The 23,592-nt window shown below is 41.7% G+C and overlaps 2 protein-coding genes across 2 annotated transcripts in view; one reads left to right on the top strand and one right to left on the bottom strand.

The window, feature by feature from the left end:
* Positions 1–17,175, bottom strand: part of camsap2a (calmodulin regulated spectrin-associated protein family, member 2a) — a 45,589-nt gene extending 28,414 nt beyond the window's left edge. Inside the window, exons 1-3 of the mRNA XM_053431461.1 lie at positions 16,596–17,175; positions 12,601–12,860; positions 119–280 (exon numbers count right to left, since the gene is read on the bottom strand). Coding sequence (XP_053287436.1) covers positions 119–280; positions 12,601–12,860; positions 16,596–16,716 — 543 coding nt within the window. The 5' untranslated portion in view covers positions 16,717–17,175. The remainder of the gene's footprint in view (positions 1–118; positions 281–12,600; positions 12,861–16,595) is intronic.
* A 1,166-nt stretch (positions 17,176–18,341) lies between these two features.
* ddx59 (DEAD (Asp-Glu-Ala-Asp) box polypeptide 59) lies at positions 18,342–23,520 on the top strand. The gene is made up of 8 exons (XM_053430411.1): positions 18,342–18,400; positions 18,811–19,700; positions 20,144–20,326; positions 20,447–20,536; positions 21,029–21,280; positions 22,327–22,479; positions 22,854–22,982; positions 23,172–23,520. Exons 2-8 carry the CDS (start codon positions 18,831–18,833, stop codon positions 23,430–23,432), a joined length of 1,938 nt encoding a protein of 645 aa, XP_053286386.1. The 5' UTR covers positions 18,342–18,400; positions 18,811–18,830; the 3' UTR covers positions 23,433–23,520.
* Positions 23,521–23,592: the final 72 nt, after the last annotated feature.

Here is a 23,592-nt window from a genome sequence, read left to right as displayed (position 1 = left end):
CACCATTTAGAATATGGAAACACCACCATGTCATCACATCATGTATTTGTGGAGGGACGTCAGCTGTTCTTCAGTTCAGACACACATGCACAGACCTTTGTTATTCTCCATGACCCACCTTGTTGATCCAGGTGGTCACTGCATCTTCCGTATCATATGGCATCTCCACCTCAGGCTTACAGGGCAAATACTGAGACACACAGGCCATCACCGTCTCCGCACTCACAGTCTCCACCGTGTAGGCCATCATCAGGGTGTCGATCATCGCCAGGTGGGCGCTCTGAAAGAGTGGACAACGCAGAGAAAGATTCAGAGGGTGAAAAACCTGAGATGGCGAGCAATACCAGCAGATGTTCAATTTCCTGCACATTCACTTCACAGGAAATGCAAAAATATTAGTGAAAATTCCAGAATCATCTGTTTTAAGTCAAACGCAACTTCAAAGTTCAAAAGACACCAAGTGTAAAATGGTGTGTGACGAGAAAATGATGAATGAGGAAATGGGTCGAGCTTATTTCTTTGAAATTTCACCCAAAGAGAAAGATCTGAACATGCTACTGAGAGGATTTAAACAATGAATCATGTTTTAATCTCAGTGAGAGACTGAGTTTTCAGGAAATTGTGAAATCAGACACCTTTATAGGATTATGGTAACAAAGCATAAAGAATCCTGCGTCCTGCATCCTTTTGATTGCAAAAAAATCCAAGTTCAAATCCAATGTATCTGAGCAGGAAGAACCGGCTCCTTCATCTTAAAAGATTACGTTTCAGAATATAACACTAAACAGATATTTAGCCTCGTAATTATTCTGTTCCTGTTTGAAATATATACCATTCCTTATGAAAGTGACATTTTGAAATTACGGAGAATCACTACAACAGTTGGCAGTGGTGACATTGAAAGCTCAGTGACTTATTCACATAGGACCTGGACTCCATATCCTTCACTGTACTGTTCATCTGAAAGCCCGTCGTCAGCTGACTATCCCCTTGTGGCTGTTGCCCTGGAAACAAGTGCATCCATCCCACGTTACACGACCCACTTTCCTCACGCTGACTGCCGGCCTTCTGAGAAGCCTGGATGAGACACCTTCCTCATGACAGAGACCAATTAGAGTCAGTCATAACGACGAGCGTTATGAATATTAACGTGGCAGTAAGGGTTTGAGGATGACTAGTATCTATTTCTTTATTCACAGAGGGATGTCTGCTTTAGTTCCATTGTGAGCAATATACAAGTCATACCACTGGTAATCAAAACCTCCCTAGGAAAATGGTTGTTCAGAAACACGCCAACACTTTATGGCCCATGTACCATCTTTCCATCAAGTTACATGGAAACCCATTCTGTAGTTTTGGCGTAATCTTGCAGAAAAACAAACTGACCGACAAAGAAACCAATGGACGGCCGTAAACACATCCTGCTTAGCCGAGGTAATGAATGTCAGGAAGGGCTCTGAAGTAAACTGACATGCCATCCAATGAAATACGACTAAAAGGAGCTTTTCTAGCAGACCCATGGTTTTTAATTGTCTGCCGAATGATCTCTGTCAAGCTAAAATATCTAAAAGACATAAGAGGCCAATTACGAGGAGGAAAAGGTAAACTCCTTCCAGCGGTCAGTCTTTGCTCTCTCTAACTATGTCTGCAACCTTCTGTTACCGTTACCACAGACTGTTTTCTACACGATTTGATTTGCTCAGTCCTAGACAGACATGTACACTCCCTCCTGCGCACTGTGGTCGACTGGCACTGCCAACCACTAACCTCAGCACACCGGCTGCCAAGGCCTTTTCCTTCTCTGCACCAAACCTTTTGATTTTTGATTCACTTCCATCTCACATGTGTAAACTGGACTCCTTTACAAAACTCAAAACTGCTTTTAGACCCATCACCCATTCACTTATCTGCATCAACTGCATGTCATATTTTTTTTGCTCCCCTATTTTCAAGTCTAGTTTTGTTTATTTTTTATACACTGCTTACTCATTAGTGATGCTTGCTAGCTATGTAACATCATGCATCTGGTGCAATGTTATGAAAGGCAAATCAAAGCAGGAACAAGTGCATAATTTACATAAAAACCTTATTCCACTGCAGCTAAGTAAAGAGGTATAATCAAAGCCTCTCAAATCGGGAGACAAACAATGACTTTAGTCTGCGGAGTCAGTTGCAATATAAAGACGAATGTGGAAAGTAAAATATAACATTGTCTTTACCTCATTGTGGTGTTATGTGGACAGCCTGTGAAAACCTGGTGATCTGTGTGTTTTAGTTCTTAGCTCCTACATTTAGCTCCCTCTGTTAGTCTCTACAGTCCCATTTATCCAGAATGTACCACCCAGGAATCAGACGGCCAAATATTTATACTGGGGCAGCGGCTTTTCCATGAGCTAATCCAATTATAATAATTCTTTGAAGATCAACGATGATGCAGAGCACCACAGCAAAAAATGAAAGGTACAAAATATTACAAAACATCCACTAGAGATTATCCCATTGAGATTTCTCTCTTAGTGTGAAAGGGGGAGCTGGAGTAGTTGAAGTGTTTGATTGTCTCTTGAAGAATTCATGTTCAAAAGGTGAGCACTCATGTGTGTAATCCCTTCATGGTTTCTTTGTTAGTGTGACACAACAAACAGCCACGCAGCTGATATCATGCTGTACAACATCTGGAAAATGAACACACGACAACCAGTGATGCTGAAGAGATGTTCTTACATAACATAGTCTTGCTGTTCATTGGCTCAGCTGAGTGTAAAGTGTAGATTCTTCCTCCGCTCCGACATGAACTCCCCGCGCAACACACCATTAGCGTAATGCTTAATTTCCACTGTCTCTGATCTGGCAACCCAACAACAAACCAGCCCCACTTAATGATACACTGTCAAGAGCTTTCCCATTGGCCTTCATTTAGCCTGTCCAAACACGGTAAAACAATGTCCTCACAGACTGCACCCCTGCTAATAGCCACACTCATGTCCTGTTATTGGGTTTCCAGAGCACGGTCACAAATCTGCCCTGTATTTTCGACAAGGAAAATATCAACTCCAGGCAGGAACAATCTCAAAAAGAGGCCACAGGGACCAGCTGAAATCATCCCAGGCCTCTTGCCCCTCCCCATGTCCTTAAATTTTGAGGATATTGATGGGGATCAGCTGTGGTCTGATGAGATAACATGACAACAAAGTGAACTAATCGTGTTTACGGGCCCACAGACCTACAGTCTCTAATTATAATGAATGACATGAGGCCGTCTGTGTGCTTAGAGGCAGCTGGTGTATAGGACAACAAGCTCAATCCAGGATTCAACAGTTTATGACAGTGAGCTTGTGAATATGACTTTAACTGGTACTTACAACTCATGGATGTCATAGTTTTGATAAATTGCTTGAACAGAGATCTATAATACCAGTGATCTCTATAAATAGACTCTACATGTAAATAAGCAGAATCTGCAAGTGAGGGATAAGACTTCGAGTTCGGAAGTCAATTGACCAATCAGTTGATCGTGTTTGAGCAGGTTTTGGCTGCCTGCAGGTAGATAAAAAGGTATCACTGTGTTTTGTGAGGAGAAATATTCAAGTTACGTCGACTTAGTTTCTCACGTTGTTAGCCGGACCGTAAACGGTGTACGCCGAATGGAAGCCTGAGTCTCAGCCTGGGTATCCGGTGTCAGGAAGCCACAAAATATTGGCCATTGGCCTCGGAGGCTGATTCATCACTAGATGATAACCAATAGACTCTAAGATTTATAGTGCATTGTCAGTCCCATGTCTGAAAATGCACTTGGGACAATAAGATCTATAACAGCAGTAACCGCTATATAAATCAGTGTCAATAGTACATTATCTGATCTGTTGTAAATGTAGTGAGATTTAACAATATGCAATTTCGTAATGTTACTTTTGTTTAGAGAGACCATCAGTTTAGTAGCTCAGCCTATAATTGAACCTCTGCTATTCTCCTGCTATTTGAATAAATATGAAATTTTCGGTGTTCATTAGGCACAGTGTATGAAAGACAGCAATTGAATTGGTCCAGAGAGAGAGAGAGAGAGAGAGAGAGAGAGAGAGAGAGAGAGAGAGAGAGAGAGAGAGAGAGAGAGAGAGAGAGAGAGAGAGAGAGAATTTGATGCCAAAATAATGGGACAGTCTCCCTCACCAGAGCAGATCTGCTTTGTCTCTTGCAATAAGGCAGCAGTTTCCGTCATGGTACCTCATGACGTCATGTTTTCAACCTTTATGTCTGTAGAGCTCACATGCTTCCCTTCAGCATCACTTTACTTCACACTCATTCAGCAGCACGCATCTCCATATACCTCAGGGTCTGCAAACCACAACCTCTGTCTTGCCCCGCTGCCCAATGAGCAGCTCCACTGGAGCGTTCTGGGATTAGATGTCTTGCTTGGGGGCATCTAGTCGGCTGTAAGAGTCAAGTTTAGTATTTTTTTCCGAGATTCAAACTGGGAACTTTCTAATTTTAGGATTATTTTCTAACCACTAGTTCCTGCTTTTCCCCAGATAAAGCTTTTATCGCATGCTGGTTATGTAGATTATCTATTAACTGCCTATTATTCTGACACATTCTTTAACATTTTATCGCATATGGAGGATTTCAAACAAATATGGACAAAAAGGCACAAAAACACACAATCGACACACATTCTTTTCCGTCTAAGCTGATTGCATCCGTAAATCTCATATTGATTTCTCCGGAGGTAAGAAGACGCTCATCCACGGTCGATATCCTGTTTTTTATTGTTCAGTTACACGACTGGATCACAGCATTTCCATCCAGGGAAATAGACAAACACGTTCCATCTTTAATACGGCTCCTTAGCAGCAAAGGAGAGATGAAAATCCAAAGTAGAAGCCTGATTTAACATCGCACAAAGGAAGTGCAAACAGGACGCGCTGTGACCTACAAAAGACAGCGTGTGATGCATTTCACCTCACTGTTGTGAATTAATTGAAATCTCAGCTTTCGGCTGCTTGTTGAATCTTTGAAGCAGGTGGAAGACGCACAATACACATCTGCATCATTACTGTCAAGGATCTGTGAGTTTTTTCTCAGAGAAATCATTCAAATAAACACAAAGATGTAATTCCACTGATGCCCATGATCTGTACTGAGGTAATCACTGCAATAATGTCTGCACCATGACTTATTGAAAACATTAATTTGGCTCTATTAGGTTGTTAATTGTGATGGCAGTATTTGGCTCCATTGATTATTACTCATAATCCCCAAAGTTTTAAAGATACTTTTATCACAAAAAAGTGGGAGCAGAGAAAAGCCAGTGAATCAACATTATCTCAGAGGTGATGCAATAATGAAATGCAGTTTGCTTTTAGCAATACAGCACTTTCCTGTCCAGCTTCAGGTAACTTTACGCCCACTCAGCCGGACACGGAAAAGCACTCAGCTGTAACTCCCTCTGTGTGTCTTGTGAAGGCCACCATGTGTACTGTACTTACTGTTCTGTAAAAGGACTTTGAAAGAAAAGTTAAACTTTGTTATAAGCATTTATTTGATCTTTATTTCATCATTTCTCTGGATGTGCAAGGTGGTGCGGTGGATAGCACTGCTGCCTCACAGTAACAAGGTCTAACTATCAGTGTTGATGCACGATGTAAGTACACACTTAAACAGATTAATATAGAATACAATTGAATAGATTGGCCCTTGATACTCGATCGATTTGAGCCTAATATCAATTTTTTCGATATCAGCATCACAGCATCATATACCTCAAAAAGATGAAGGAACAAGAGACAGGATATCAGCTCTGTCAGACTGTAATTACAAGCAATGGTGCTTTAAGCTAAATGCTAACATGCTCACACTGTCAGTGCTATAAGACGACACCATTGCATTTTTGCAGATATTTGATTAATAAGCAAAAGGTTGGTGAATAAACTGATAAAAACTTACTGGAGAACCGAAGTTGTTATGATTCTTGCTTTGGGGAATATACTTCCCCAAAGCAGCAGATTTCTTGGTCATTTATCCAATAGCTGTTGAGATACTTCAGGACCAAAGTGGTGGAACATGCCTTGCTTGTTATTGTGGCTTAACGTCATCACAGCTAAATTTAAACTAAAATTAAATTAACCATTAAACGAATTTGAGCTTTTCCCAGTTTGACTTTGGACAAACTCCCCCTGTTATCGTGAGGGAAACCCTTCTGTCTTTTTCTCCTTTTCAGAAGCAGATTTAACATGACTTCTTTCACAGTCTGCCCAGTTGTGAGCTGAAATTAAAAAAAAGAAATGCTCTCACATACACAATTGCGCTCATGCCCAGGCACACATTTTGGATTCACAAAATACCAACTGTGAGGTCTGGCATAAGTTGTGGGAGTGGAGCTTTTAAGCAGCATAACCTTCCCCCTCCATATGCTTCAAACCCAACCTAGCAATTATATAGAAACCTCAAAGCTAACCTTAGAACACTATGTGAGGACAGGATGGTGGATACCAGCCGGTGCCGACCTACTCTGGAGGTACGCCTGCACCCCCACACCCTTCCATCATGTGTGGATAGAGGTAGAAGGGTGTTTGATTCAAATGCTGGGTTAAATCAAAAGGAAAATGCATTATTTTTACTCATTAAAAAGAAATGCTACCATGCTGCAGATAACCTGCAGAGCACTGCCAGGTTTGTCCTGTTTCCAGGTCAGTATCATGGTTGACAATGATTGTATGAGACATCTGCTCACGTAGAGAGAAAGAGATATAAAATAAGTTTCTATGAAAAGTTTTAATCCACTTTCAAAGACTAGAATGGCCCTCATCTGAGCACGTAGCTCTGCCAAGGCCCAACAGTCCCCTTACGAGACCATTTCAATCCTCATAGATCCGCAGTATTATTTGGATGTGCACCAGTTTGCACACAGTCATAGATATCAGCCCCCTAAATAAACCTGGTTTGTTTCATCAAGATCCATGAATCCTTCCCCAGGGAAATCATTGAAAATATCCCAAATTTCATGGGTTCTTTGTTGGCCCATGTCCCATGATGCTGTCATAGAATGGTCGATACAAATGACAGAAAGAGAATTCCTGTACTAACCACTGTATAAATGCTCAAATCTGGAGCAGTATAATTCATTATAGGTTTAGCGCCTTCGCAGCCTCATCTGTCCTTAAGTCAGTGAATGGGAGAAACAGGTGAATGAAACATTTTCAAAGCTGCAGTGTGAGAATAATAACTCCTAAATTCCCTGCTTATTATTCTATAGAGAAAAAGACAGATTTTCTCTGTTAATATAATGAGCTTAAGTTGCTGTAACACGATCCAAAGATTTAACTTTTAATACTGTTATGTGTCCCCGGCATTAATTAATAACCGAGTTATAGTAGAAAAAGATGATTGCACTTCTCCAGAGTGAGTCACCGCAGGCTCACACCCTCAGTTTCTATTTCCAGGCCTTGCCCCCGAGGGGGTCTCTAGCCTGGGTGAGGTTGCTCTGTATTGGAGATATTGATCCATTTATCTCTTGTGGGTCCTCTTTCAGGATCAATATGCCTCAAACCCAGCCAGGAGCTGTTTCCTCCAAAAACAAAGCTCACAGAATCTCAAAGTACAAAAAAAGCCCTGAACTGAATATCCTAAAATAGGGCAGCATTCTTCCCTTATATACAACATTTTACTGCAGAATGAACAATATCTTTCTATTGATTCTACTATACTCTGCTGCATCAGCTTATAATACAAATTGCTTTATTACTAATTCCTCTGTAGTGTTTAAAGGCCTCGAGACAAACATGCTCCTGTGATGAGAAAGCAGAGAACCATCCCAATGATTGATGTGGATCCAGCTTGTTTACCTACATGGTGCTTTTCAAAAAACAAACAAACACAGAAAATTCAGTCTACATGATAGAGTCTAATTCTAGTAAGCACAGAGAGATGCTCCGGACTCAGGACATCACATGACATCTCATAATGTGCTCTCTGCCTAACCATCCATACTGTACTGCCAGGGAGTCGCTGCTGGCGTCAGGCGTCACATACTGGCTGTGACTTCACCGAGGCCTGAGAGGACAGAAAGTACTTGGATGGGTTTTCTCTTCCACCCTGCTGCTTCGGCTCCTCTTTGTTCCTGAGATCAAGAGCAGGGAACAGGAATAAGGACAGAGGAAGCCGGCTTCTGTACCTCATCCTGTACATGCTCGGCCGTGGGTCTTTGTGCGTGATGCAGCGTCTCAGAAATGACGTCTGGACGTTTCTATGAATCCGACATTTCTGTGTTCTCCGGCTCAGAGCCTGGCAGAGCTCATCGCTATCACAACCCCCACCACACACACACACACACACACACACACACACACATAGAGCACGTAGCTGCACGTCTACACTGCACATACACCCTATGTAAGCAGAGGCACCCCCACTCTTGCACCCCACCTACACACACACACACACACACACCCACACACACACACACACACGAACAGCACACTGCCTACTGGAATGTAACCATGGAAACGGAGCGCCTGCCCAACAGGAGCTGTGATGGAGGCAGGGGGGGGGGGGGGCGAGCAGGAAGGAGTGTGTTCACCTCTATTCATTACGCCATAGATGGGGGGGGGGGAAGAATCCATCTGTCACACAGTGAAACTGAACTGAGAAACAGACATCTCTAAATTCAAAATGTTTCACATCAATATAATAATGTTTATATATCAACATGCATATGCCATGATATATTATGTTTATAAAATTAATAGTATGTTTTAATAAATGTGAAAGCAACATAATGTTAAGTTATTATATGATCTAACAAATAACATGAAATCAAACATTTAAGCCTGCTCCTAGTTTTCCATAGGATACATTCACGTTAGTAAATATTAAAAGAAATGTATTATGCACAAATGCATTTAATTAGGAGGTTATAATTAATGAACGTGGTCATATTTTCACAGTCCAAACAAGGCCGAACTAACAATTAAACGTTACGATAAGTTTTGTAAAAACAGTGCATTATATATAGATCTAAAGCCAGCACTGTAGTTCAGTCAGTCTATGTCACAATGGTGCTGTCATGAATTTGCCTTATATATTAATACAATTCATCTAAACCCAAAAATCTAAAATTAGTAGCGAATTAGTGAATTTTTGTTGATTTTTCATTCTAAAGCAGTTATGGATTATTATCATTATAGTTTCAAGTTGTGCATCTTCCATTAATAAACCTGTAATATGGCTCCACTCCACTAACATAAAGCCACAGAGAGAGCACCTATATACCCAATGAAGCAACCAAGAAACCGTATAAGCTGCTATGTCTCTTCCTAGAAATATTCCCATCTTACAGATTTACTCATTTATGTAGCACTGTACTTACTCCACTTAATTACTACAGTGTTTACTACAGCTTTATGAAATATTAAAGCTTTGACATTCAAGCTTTGGCCTCTGGGAATAACAGTGATTCCATCTAAACCACAATAAGGTCGAAGAAGTAAAGACTTCTGTGAGCAATGTAGATGCACATGCCTATATGTGCTATATGTTGTTGAAATACATTATATATTCCTATTGGCAACATACACAAGTTATATTATTTATTTGATTGGTTCTATTGTGTTATGCAAATGCTTAGTATGATTGAACTTTGCAATTTAATCCTTTTGAAAAAGACTTTTACGTGTTGTTATGTTCGCAGCGGGGCTTCGTGAGCTCTAATGTGTAACACGAGAATAATATTTTCGAATCCGCAGCCCACGAACACATCTCTCTCTCTCTCTGTGAGCACCACAGGTGGAGGACGGAGTCAGCGATCCAGAGTGAGCGTAGGCAACGGAGTGGGCGGCGAGCGCAATTTGGTGCCTGCGTCTTCACATGTGGGAACATGTCACATGGCTGAAGACACAGGGACGAGTGGGTAGAACGGTGACAGAAACAATGGGACTGCGATGTGAAGGGAGTTTGGCAGCCCAGTGAAAATGTCAGTAAATATGCTTCGTTATAAAAACACATGATGACGGACGAAACGTCGGCATTTTGCTCAAACTCCCTGGAACATTCTCTAAAGTTGCTGAGCTTAAACATTATTCTTTATGCAAACTGCTGAGTTTAAAAATAAAAACATGATGCTTTTGCTAAAATGCCAGGAAGCAGCATTTAATTCTGACGTTGCCGGCCCACTTATCCCGAGCAGCTTACAGTTACAAAGGCAGTTAGGGGCTTTTCTTTCAATGGTTCAGGAATAAAAACCAGTCATGTTTTTATTTTGGGAAAAACCTCTTAAGCCATCAAACCACGCTCTATAAATCTTGTTTTTTTGTTTCTGCTCTGCACCACACCCCCACAGAGCTCAGCCTGCATGGACAGTCACCTTATCAGCCGAGCTGGAGGTTGAAACAGTCTCTGAATAATAGAGGAGCCTACACCAGGGCTGTCATTCCAATGTGCGGCAGGTAATGCACATAAAAGTGTCTCTCATAGAGGTTTTACAAGCTCATCACAAATATTTAAAACACAGAAAATGAAGAAATACAGCGATTTCTTAGAGGATGTTGCAATTGGGATCAGAATCAGGGCTTATTGCCAAGCAGGGTTACACATACAAGGAATTGTCTGCGTTTGTGTTTGTGCATATGAAGAAATATGAAAACATAAAGGTAAGTAACAAGAGAAAATATAACAATGTGCAATATATGAAGTTTCTGTGCATCCAGATTTCATGCTATGTGCTCTGAATTAATAAGCTTATCTTAATTAAAGCTGCCCCTGAAATCCATAGTAAACGGTGGAAGAATAAACAACCACTGCTTCTGCTAGAGACAGAGATGTTGCTGGAAGGAAGAATTGAAAAGGTAAAAAAAGAAATGAGATGGATGGAGAGAAGTGAAGTGAGAAAGAAGGTGATGGAAGAGACGAGTAAGATTGAGCGGAGAGCATTAAAAAAAAAAGGAGGATGGAAATGACTGAGGAAGAAGAGAAGAGCAGAGAGCATGCGGGAGGGAAAGATGAGGAGTGAAGGGCAATAAGGAGAAAGATAAGTAATATGTATTAAGAGAGCGTGAAACTGTGTGGAATAGCCAGAGGACGTAAAGGAAGAGAGAGAGAGAAAAGATGATGTGAGGGTGATGGCAAAGGAGGGAGAAGGACACGAGGCTCGCAGGGTATGAGGTTGAAATAACGAATCTCAAAATTGAGAAAATTAAAAAACCCTCTAGCAGCTAATTCTCACATTTGCAGCAACCTGCTCAGTCACACTTGGCCAAACATCATAACCTGTGTCTGGTTAAATGTGTAAAATCCAGCTCAGGATTTCAAGATAAAACTATAAAAGAGTGACACATGTATGTATAGTTTTGCTTTATATTACATAGCACTAATTTCATGTGTAACACTTGACATGTAAACCCAAACAAAACTTAAATAACTTTGGAATTAGCATGGAAGGGAAATCAAACCCAGCGAGACTCTACAAACAGACTGCAGGCACACTGTGCGCTAATCACGTCTCAATTGCAACTCGCTGAAGCAATAAAGACTCCCATTGAGAATCTGCCCCAAAATAATGAGGGTCCCTCTTTCTGACTCAATAGGCTGCCTACAAAGTGTCCTCTGGGGTGACATCCAGTACAGAGAGACAGACATGGACTATTAGGATAGTGAGAGATGACAGACCCCCTCCACACACACACACACACACACACACACTGTGCAGTTTAAGCCTTAAGGTGGTTTAACTCAGCTTGTAACTAGAAAAATGTTCAGCTTGAATCTCAAGACAGTCTTTGAAATCTGTGGGGTGAGTAAGTACAGTGACACCCCCTCTGTGTTGTTTTTAATTGTCACATCACATAGTAGTTTCTTAAGTTGTACATTTTTTTTGTTTACATTTGTTTAGTTTGTTTAACTGTTCATATTATCCACAGTTAATGGAAATGTAGAGACTGTTTCTTCTCTATTAAAGTGATGAGTCTTTCAAAAGCTGCTTCCAGACTTGCACTGACCTCTGTGCATTTTTCAGAAAATTATTAGGGAATCTATGCGAGAATGTAAATCAGTCAGTTGTTCCGGACATGTCGTCGAAGTTTCTGACTCACGACGGATGCAAAAACTATACAAATACCTTAGAATGAAAGATAAAAAGCCATTCATGAAGGAAAGGCCAACAAAGACTTCAACTTGCTCAACCCAGACGCTGAATCCTGCCAGTTGTACGCTTAAAATACAAAATAAAATAGTTTGGCTGAAGATATGCCAGTGCAAAATGTATTTTACAATGTCTGTATGCCACTCGATTAGAGAATATGCCCCATTTAGGGTGTGTACACAAGTTCACGGAAGCAGAAATGGGGGCATTATTCCTTTTCTTGTAACCTGCTACTCTAGAATGTCCTTGTTCCAGATTAAGTAAAGTTTAAAATACAGAAGATGAAATGAGGAATGAGACGTGTGCCTGAAACATGCCTCAGGGACTCTGTGCTATGAATACTCGAAACGGAGAGATTGATGAAGACTATGACATATTAACAACTTGACTGAAGAAGATGAGGGTTTTTGTGTGCAAGTCAACACAATAATTATTGTAGATCATGCAAAAAAAAAATGATCACAAATCTCCCCTACCATTTGCAGAGGCCTCTTTCGAAGGTCTCTCTCGGTGACCAGTCTCTCCTGGTCCGTGATGTAGAGTCCTCGCTGGGCCAGGGCCTGGATCACGGCCTCGTGGCCCAGCAGGGGCTTGGAGGCGTCGCTCTTCAGGATGAGGCTGCCGGCCCTGCAGTAGAGGTCTGCAGACAGCAGGAGGCTGGTCACAGGAGGCTTCAGGTGCTCTTGCTCGTATTGGTCTATGTAGAAGGGATCCTTGAGGTCTGTTGGGATACTGTCTGTATGAGGGAGAAGGAAAAGTGAGGGGAAAAAAGAAATGAGTGTGTTTGTTTTGAGGCGTATTGTAATGCCCATCAGCAGTTCAAACAAATAAAGAAGGCGGGGGACACCAGGGAAACCTATTTCAGTGCATGTCCTAAAATACAGACAATACACTTCCCCCTCAGTGCACATGATTCTCAAACAGAACTTTAATTTGACAGCTCTGCTGCATTTCTTCCTCATGCTTCGACAATATCTTGAAATAAACACATGTGACTAGATCTCAGCGTTGCTATAGCAACTGCAGCAGGGATGGAACCCAATCGATTCATCTCTTGTCTTCATATCTGCAACTTCCAGCTCCCTGGGAACACCCCTCTCACAGCCAGCCTCTTCAAAGACTGAACCTGTGTGCGTCTGTGTGTGTGTGAGTCCACTGCAGGGCAAGAGTCTACGAATATAGATATATATATATTTTTACTTGCTTTTGTCTCATATCTTCGTATGAAGCGTTTTAGGAAACTACTGCTTGAAAAGAGAGAGAGCATCGCTTTTGTACAAAATAGCTGAGCGAAAGCAAGTCCCTATTTATCCACATTATGATTAAATAGTAATACTCTCAAATGAGATGCTGCACATACACACATATACACACACAGACACACACACACACACACACAGAGTATCTGAACATACTCCAGATGCAGAGCGTTTTACTGTGTCAGCAGAAGGACAATTAAATTGTAATACTGCATGTGTGTGTGCGCAGAGGAAACCTTTACATGTGGTGAGCACACACACACACGCACGCACACACACACAAACACACACACACACAAACACACACACACACACAAACACACAAACTGAATCACCTGCTTAGACTTGACTATTATCAACAAGGTCATCATAATACAGAGGGACTCGGATTATGAAACAGAAACGCAGATGACAACAACACCTATTTAGGATACATGCTTTTCCTGAAGGTTAGTCATCTTAATGCGGTTGTTAATTCTAACCCTCCCCCCTCATCCTCCACAGGGAGGTCAGAGGTCAGGCTGAGCTACATATCAATAGACCTGGAGCTGTTAGTGTGTCTGCATCCTGCTCAGAACCAACAACTTACATTTGATTTCATGTTGTTTTTCAACCTGCAGGCTTCTCTCTTCAGTTGTTTTCTCACCGCGCTACATGCTGACACTGTGATGCAATTTATTCTGCATTCATATTCTAACAACGTGAAACAACTACACAAGCAGTGTTCACATTAATCCAGACAGAAAACTCAGTTTGCAACTATTCGATCAGATGTATATTAACAAACTAGGTGTGACTTCTTCTGCAAGACTGTTTCACATTCAGAATATTCTAGTTTTCAATTGTAAAACCACAGATGTTTGGAGTGTAATGCCTTGCTCAGGGGCATCTGGGAAGGACTTGTACAGGAAATACAGAGAACAACTATGACTTGCTGAGGTTTCACTTCTGGTCACAATGAATTATTTGCTGAGCTCTGCTTATTGAGTGGAGTTGTGGGGTACATTAACAACGTGCGGTTTGATAGTATTTGATGGAATTTCCCTGCTGTTCCTCTGGCATGTTGCACGTACTTCACTATACTGCTGCACTCCTGCATCTGTGTAATGAGGAGGATGCATGTGAAGCATTGAGAGCAGTGTAGGAAGGGATCTGGAGACGAGCCCGCGCTCTCTCTCTTTTCTCCTGCACTCCCCCTCATCCTCTCTCTGGAGGGGCTGCGTCTCTGGATTCAGCCCATTTCATTTAGTCCTGATTGAAAACACACAGAGGATGTGCAAGAGATTTCATGTTTTACTGCGCTGTTACACCACAGCAGCTAAGGACATGGGCAGAGTACCATTTTGTTTGAATTGGTGATACAGACTGAATGGTGACTACAGCAATAGGGATTGCAGCAAATAATCAAATGAATGAAAAGTGACTCTGATTCACCTGAATATATGTTTTTATACTGTCATTTACAGTACATTTACTGTGAAGTCATAGAAAGTATATAACAAAAGAGACTCCCTTGCTAAGATCTAATGCTTTTTTTCATCTGCTCTCGAGTGATACATATAGGAGCTGTTCGCCACATGGAAAAAAATTCTCTATAAATTAATTGATCATACTTTTGGAGAAAGTGGGCAAAACATACAAATTCTATTATCGCGAATAAGGCTGAATAATTCTCTCACAGATCTGCACTGGATGGTTCATAGCTCCAAATTAAAATGTCCAAAACCCAGCATTGTATTTAGCCTGGTAAAGAATCACTGCTGGATGATGACTGTCATATCATATTGAGAGTGACCCGCCTGCAGCAACAAACCGTGAAGCTCTGATTTCCAAACACCCAGCTTTAGACCCAAATCCCTTTCATTTCACGGCATGTGGAGCAAGTCCTCACTCAAACCGTGCCGCGTCATTTAAACTCAGACTGCTGCTCATTGAGGCTCATTTAATCCAAATTAAAACAACCTCTGTGTGCTACATACCCTGCTGACAAATTATAAAACATCCCACGAGTGATGTTTCTGAACATGCCCACCCTGAAGGTGACATAACAATGGGATGGCTTCAGCTCTGGACGGAGAACTCCCTTCTCACTAAATAGAACACAACATGTATTGATCACTGGGTTCGATTACAGCAAATTGTTTTTTTTCTATCCTGCTGGGATGTTAATATTTATTGTCTGTTCAACAGGCAATTCATTTTGGTCCAAAGCAGCAACACAAAGCAACGCTGCTCATGAACCAGAGAAGAGATGGAAAAACACTGTGGCCCCATGTATAGTCCATGAGGTCTTTAATAGACATGGAAGTTTAAAGACTCATGAGTGAAGGATTTCTGACTTTTACATTACACACAAAACATCGGACAAATATGAGGTCGATCAATTATATGTTAAACCTCTTCACAGTGTTTCCACAATGCAAAAATAAATATCGATTGAATACAAATCTATAGATATTGGACTTATTATGGTTAAAAAATAAATTTACTTTGCAATGATTATTGATATTATTTTATTGCTCTGCCCTGATAGTTAACTCTATTTCAGCTAATCTCATAACACAACCACAACACATATAGAATTTTTTACATAAGTAAAACAAAGTTTGATAATTCTGAGGTGGATCAATTATGTAATACACCTCCTCACAGTGTTTCCCCAATGCATAAGCAATGTATTACTGCCCTCATTGTAAGATTCACTACACACATGTGATTAATTTGTTGCACAGGGTCCTGCTGCCATTTGAATGCTGACACACATGGATATTATAAATCAAAACAATAAACATAAATATCCAATATCAATATCTCTCTCTAATATTCTGCAGGTATCCATGACTTCAGAGCTGCAGGATCCAGATCTATCACTACTCAACAATGTATGTATTATTATTGTTGTTATTATTGTTTTTGACTAAATGGTGCTGCTATCATGCAACGCATCAATACATCTATAAAGAGGACTTATTATTATTTCCATGATAACCAGTCTGACAGAGCTTCAATATGATGGTTACACAACAGTCCCTGTTCTCTCTCTCTTTCTCTTTCTCCCCCTACACCCCCTCTCTCCCCCCTGTTATCCACCCACCTCTCAGCAAAGTGCTTGCTCATTGATGGGAACTGTGAAGATTTGTGATTAATTCATAAAAAGGGAAATGGTATTGAACATCCATGCAGCCTGCAGGTGAAGGGGTCGCGCGCCCTACCTGTGCCGTACGCCCTGGCCACCAGCCACGTGAGGCTGCAGCAGATCTTGGCTCTGGAGAAGTCGTAGTGCTCGAAGGACTTCACCGCCGGGGCCACGAAGCTCCTGTGAACTTCACCCATGTTTCCGACCCGGCTCTGTTTACCGTGACGATCCCGTGAACCCAGCGCCGCGTCAGAGCATCCCACAGCTGGAATCTGGTTTTCTTCGTGGGGAAACAATACGTGGAAGAGATGCGGCGGCTTTACGCACAGTTTCCCTTCAAGGGGCTCCTCGTGAAAAACGCGTGTTTTCTCCTGTTTGCGTGTTTCACAACGAGTCGCTCGTCATTGTGTCTTTTCTGCCCTCATCCATTCTGCTCCCTGCACCAGAGGAGGACACGGACCCAGCCGGGGGGAGGTTTCCCGGGGCTTCACAGGAAAAGCTGCATGGAAACAGATCCACTTCCATTCTGTGGAGTCTGTGGAGACACGCGCGTCCCGTCCGTCATGTTCCGCGTGTGGTTGTGTTGATACCAGACGTGTTTCCAGTGTGTCTCTCCTGGTCAAACCCTCGGTGCCGTGTTGCGGTTTTCCTGCCGCACTGAGGCTCCCGCACCTTTTGTTGCGTGCTGCGCATGCGCGGGAGACATCTTCGGTTACTGACGGGAATGTGGGCACTTTTAGATTTTCTTTAGATTTGTTGGTTTGATCGAAAATCTTATGTTCCCAACTTTGAAGTGGATATATCTCTAAGATGCTCTTTTTGAAAAATGTTGAATTATTTAAATGTTTCTACTCTAAATAGTTTTAAGAGGAACTCCCCCCCCACAAACACACACACACACACACACACACATTCAGTTACTTTGACTTTAATATCAAACATTTATCAGTTTCTACGATGACAACAAACAAAATATGCTTCCATACCATCTCAAAGTTTGGCGAAAACATTTATAACACTTAATGTACTTAACGTAATGAGAATGCCGAATAAGTTCTTTTATGTAATATTTGTGCTATCCTCAATCAAAACTTTATAAAAATATATTTAATTTCATATTCTGATATAACAGATGAGCCCAGGTGGAGTTAAAGTATAAGGCTGGGCAATAAAACAATATATATAATTGTTTCAATATGATTTGCATTTGTAGTAACACTAAAATTCCAATACTCATCGATATAAAGCCTATGCACTGTGCAAGCACAATGGAGTATAATTCATCCTTTCAGATTACAAGAGCTCCACCAAATATTGATCACAACAGGTCAGAAGTACATTTTAATGTGTAACAAGCCTGTTGCAACACTGACAGTACTAATGGAAAAGTTTACATGAAAACTTGAGTGTGGCACAAAAGGAGAACAGCATGCAGGGAATTAACCAGAGAAGAATGATGGAGGCTTGATACATTAATTGTTGCCCAACATGAAAACCAAGTTTCAAGTACTGTGTTTTACATACACCACATATTTATCACAAACCAACTGTCTATTATATTGCTTTTATCGCAGACTAGATTAATCCTCATGTTTATTTGACAGATTATCTTCTCTTCTCTTCTATTCTATTCACTATATTCACAATATGAAACATTATATGTGAGAAAATACCTTGAAATTTAATAAAGTTCAAATGATTAATACGTTTTTTTGTAAATTAAATCATAACCCTGTTGTAAATCTGTTTTAAAGAACGCTTTGAGTGAGGCTACCCAGAAGTTACTCTACAAAACCACATATCCCAGAGTGCAACGCGGTCGTGCGTCATCAGTGTGCGTCAGACAATGTTGTGAACTGTTGGAGGATTCGACGCAGGAAGGTAAGCGTGTGTGTGTATTCGTGTTTATTATGATGGAAACACGCAGCTAGCATGCTAACCGTAGCTTGTGAGGCCGCTGTGGCAGGACTGTAGTTTGAAAATGCGAATTAGACGAAACTGTGGAAACGTTTGACTCGTTTTCAGAAACATTCATGTGTTTTGTTTGTCTTTGTGTGACTGTAATGTGGTTAATGTGTTAAACTACAGGGACAAATACTTTTAACCAGTTCTTACGGTGGATTTAACATGCAGATAATATGTCAATTATTATTTCACCTTTGTTTGTGAGCTAATTGTTTAATTTACCCATTCTTTGCCTAGTGTGCTGACATATTCATTTCCCACCATTAGGAAAACATCACACTAAATCCTTTACGTTAACTTCTGGTGTTTGCTGTTGTTGTTCACAGGTTATTAATCCCTCAAAACAATGTTTATGCCAAGAGCCCTGAAGGTGAAGAGACCGGCCCAGAGATCAGGACAGACTTTGATTAAGAAAAGCAAGATAGAAGAGGACAAGAGGAAAGAAGAGAGGAGTTCAGAGGCACCTGTTCACGAGGAGGAGGCATATGAAGATGTGAAGGTACAGGAGGAGACAAATCAAGCTAGTGGAGACCCTGCAGCTTTGACAGAGAGCTCAGTACATGAAGATGGACTTAAATCTTCCTCTGGTGAAGAAGAAGAAGAAGAAGAAGAGGAGGAGGAGGAAGAAGAAGAAGAAGAGGAGGAGCCGGTGAAATCATTCAAAAAGAGCCAGAGATGGCCCGAGCCGGGGGAGCCTGTCTGTGTGATGTGTGGTCGCTTTGGGGAGTACATCTGTGACAGCACTGACAACGACGTTTGCAGTCTGGAATGCAAAGCCAAACATCTGCTGCAAATGGGGATGGGCACTGGGGCAGATGTGTTTACCCGTAAGGACGCCGGTGGAGGTGGACAGACTCAACCCCGGACGCCTGCAGGTGAAGCAGGTGCAGTGGGTGAAGGTGAAGCAGGGTATTCCTACAGTGAAGATCGATTCATATCAGGCCTGACGGACGAACAGGTGCAGCGTATAAAGAAGGAGCTCGGCATTGACACGCAGGGCAGTGATGTCAGCAGACCCATCGTTGAGTTCGAGCACTGTGGCTTCCCCGCCACGCTGAGTGGGAACCTCAAGAAGGCGGGCTATGAGGCGCCCACGCCGGTCCAGATGCAGATGGTGCCTGTGGGTCTCAGCGGCAGGGACGTGATTGCCAGCGCAGACACAGGCTCAGGGAAGACTGTGGCCTTCCTGCTGCCAGTGGTGGTCAGAGCACTCGAGGTAAACCAGTGCAGCTGAAGAAAGAATAATTAGTTTGTCTTAAGTACCTTTGTTGCATTTCATTCACATAAATACACTTCTGTTAACATTATGAGAGGAGCTGTTACTAAGCAAATAATTGCAGCTTTCAATGTTTGCTGCTGATGCTTGGATCTATGCTCACGTGGTTTTTGATTTAAAGCATAAATTGGCCATTACATGAACTGTTTTTAAATTTCAGATTTTATTTTATTCATTATCAAACTAATTACAGTCACAGTGCTGCATCAAATGGGATTTTTAGCGACAAGGATCCATTTATTGTTGAGTCGCACTGAGGTTTGATGGGATGTAAACCTGTGTAAACATGTTTGTTGCTACATCCGTCTGTTCATCTACTGGTGTTTGGGCTTTTCGTATGCATACACATGCTGTAAGCATTCTGTTATTAAATTTTTTTCTAGAAACCAGCGAGTAGTGTGCGAAGTCCCATGGCTCTGATCCTGACCCCCACCAGAGAACTGGCCATTCAGATAGAGAGACAGGCCAAGGAGCTGGTGATGTGCATCCCCAACATGAGGACTGCCCTACTGGTGGGCGGCATGCCACTTCCCCAACAGCTCCACCGCCTCAAAGCCAGCATCAAAGTACAATGCATCCACTATTTTTACAGTATTTCTGTCATTATATTCATCACAACATTGTGTTATATATTGATTTGATTATTCAGCTTTGTCATCGTTTTTTTCATCCTCTAAATCCATTAGATTGTCATAGCCACCCCTGGGCGACTCCTTGAGATCTTGAGGCAGAAAGCAGTGACGCTGGACACAGTGAAGGTCGTGGTGGTTGATGAGGTACGACAAACACACTGAAGTATATTTTCTGAAAGTTCAGACCTTAAAGTGCTGTCAGCATTGAAACAAGGTAGAATTTGGTGTATTTTAGAACAAAGATCCCATGATGTTGAATGATTGGGTTTCATTTTAGTATCAGTACTTCTTTCAAATAAATTGTATCTATCAAAGAGTAATGATTTATCACATTGATGCACTCTGCATCCAACATCCAGTTATTATCATTCTCCAGAAAACCTTCATTTGTGGTGATGCAGCAGCCGTTTTGTTTGATTTTGCAGGAATTCAAATTTGACATGATATTGATCATAAACTGGCTCTGATTACTAATTTAGCATTGGGTCACATCATATCCCAATAAGTGCTTTAACATTAAAGATTTCACACAATATTAGTTTTGAACACCAAAACATTTTACTTGCATGCTGTTTAGATCGTTTAAGGCTTTAACATTGAAGAAAGGGCTGTAAGTATTTGCTGTGTGTCCTGTAGGTGGACACCATGTTGAAGATGGGCTTCCAGCAGCAGGTGCTGGAGGTTCTGCAACAAGTCCCAGAAGAGCATCAGACTCTGCTGGCCTCGGCCACTATCCCAAAGGGGACAGAGGAGCTGGCGGCTCGTCTAGTGCGTGACCCAGTGCGTATTGTCATCGGAGAGAAGAACCAGCCCTGTGCCAACGTCAGGCAGATCCTGCTGTGGGTAGAGGAACCCTCCAAGAAGAAGAAGCTGTTTGAGATTCTTAATGTGAGTTGTGACCTCTTCAGGTTGTTTTAATCACAATTTGGCTTAAAGATTGTTTGTCCTTCTGTTTTGGTCAGCAAGTCTGGTTCTCAGTAGCAAGATTTTGGGTGGAGTATCACTAAGCCCTGCACTTCCAAACATTGCTTTCTTTTACTGGTCGGACATTTTTGTAGCTTTTTGTAAAACCAAGTCTAATGGCACACTGGAGAACCATGAAAGTGCTCTGCTCGGGGGAAAGACAGAAAGTGGGTTATTTTCATATATTTACTTTATAGTGGCTTTATCGCTCAGCTTCACATGCACCAGTACCAGCTATTTTATTAACTGGCTGTTTAAGGCTGGGAATTCCTTAAGCTCCACAGTCCGGTCTCCCCACTACACCATATTTAGACAGCCATTGCTGCCGCCCTGGCCCCAGTCTGGAGGAAATGGGTGGGCCGTGAGCCATGGCACCACTCCAGGAATCCCAGCAATGACTTGTACCATTAACACTACGCAGCACAGGAAGAGTCGGCTTTACTAAACCCAGTGAAGAAGTGTGAGTAACGGGAGAGACGTCTTTTGTGTAGAGGAAGATTACTCTTTTTATTTCATGACTGCTGTTATTTAATCCAGGACTGTCACTGAACCGTGACAAACTGGGTGGGTGCTGCAGGATTCCAGTAGGATCACTGGGCTGTTACTGAAGTTGGAAGGGACACCAAGAGAAAAACCAAAAGCGGACACTACCCTGAAATCCCCAAGCAGCTGAAATTTACTCAAACTAAAGTCAGAAAGTCAGTGTGTTCCCACAAATTGGTGCCAAATCAATAGACTAAGAGATGAGAAAAGAATAATGCAGGAAAGTCATAAGCATTCATTTAGCCTTTGAAAGGCTATCTCGTCACAATTACGGTCAAATAAATGCAATTAAAGCAACACTTTGCAAACATTTTTTACCCTAAAACATCAACTTAAAATGTTTTAAATGTAGAAATATTAAACTGTTGTAAAATGTTTTTAATAACATGTACTCCCTTGCTTCTGTGTTTTTCCTCGTGGCTCTGCAGGACAGTAAGCTCTACCACCCCCCTGTGGTGGTGTTTGTCGACTGTAAACAGGGGGCTGATCTGCTCTGTGAGGCTGTCACCAAGGTGATGGGTCTCAATACAGTGGCAATCCACTCTGACAAGAGCCAATGGGAACGAAACCGCATCCTCAGGGTGAGTCCGATGGCTGCCAGAACATGCACAGTCAAGTGGATAAACAGCAGTGCTCCTGTAGCTGAACAAAACAGCCAAACTATCCAGTGCTGCTCTTGTCAGTACATTGAATGTGCCAGGATTTAACTATTATGTTAAACTTGAAAGAACTAAAAGTGATTCATTCACTCAGCCTACTATTCTAAAGAAAAAGGTCAGACAAGCCCTTATTTTAAATCTGCTGTAGAAACAGTAACTCCCAAATAAAACACAGGGATTAGACGAGTCCCAACATGATCCAGGTTTAATTATGGAACCACACAAAAGCAGATCCAAGTGTATTGACTGTACTGAAAATGTCTGACTGTGTAATATTTGCTGTGCTGTGTCTCCAGGGTCTTCTGGAGGGAGACTTTGAGGTGGTGATCAGCACAGGAGTGTTGGGCAGAGGACTGGACCTGGTCAACGTCCGACTGGTGGTGAACTTTGACATGTCAAACACAATGGACGAGTATGTCCATCAGGTTAGTAAAGCCTGATGTGAGAAAGATGTCATCTTTGAAGCAACATTATATTTTTTCTTCAATTCTAAATTAATTGATTCAGAACATTGGTTTAAAATTCAATCTTTAATTGCATCATTAATGCCTGATGCATACTATGGCAGGAAAACTAACAGTATTTTATTCATACGTTCCTTCCTTTCCATCCAGGTGGGCAGAGCAGGTCGACTGGGACACAGGGGAACAGCCATTTCTTTTGTCAACAACAACAACAAGCGGCTGTTCCTGGAGGTGGTGAACCGGGTGAAACCCACAGGGTCCCTCCTGCCCCCGCAGCTACTAAACTCCCCCTACCTCCACGAGCAGCAGAGGAGGGAAAAACATAAGAACAAACTGGAGAGTGAGGACATACTGGTCACTAAGAACAACCTCATAGATATCATCAGGAAACACGACCGGCGGAAGAAGTAGCTGAAGAATCTGCTGTCTATTTATTGAAGAAAGGCTTAATGTTTATTTTGTATATTTTCATTTGAAAAAATAAATTCATTGATTTATATTTTTTTGTGGAAAACTAGTTATGTGTTGATAATGTAAGAGAATTTATTCAACGTAAAGACATCAATCATCC

The sequence above is a fragment of the Pleuronectes platessa genome, chromosome 9 (genome assembly GCF_947347685.1).
Source record: "Pleuronectes platessa chromosome 9, fPlePla1.1, whole genome shotgun sequence".
Classification (NCBI taxonomy): domain Eukaryota; kingdom Metazoa; phylum Chordata; class Actinopteri; order Pleuronectiformes; family Pleuronectidae; genus Pleuronectes; species Pleuronectes platessa.
This window is presented reverse-complemented; position numbering and strand designations above follow the sequence as displayed.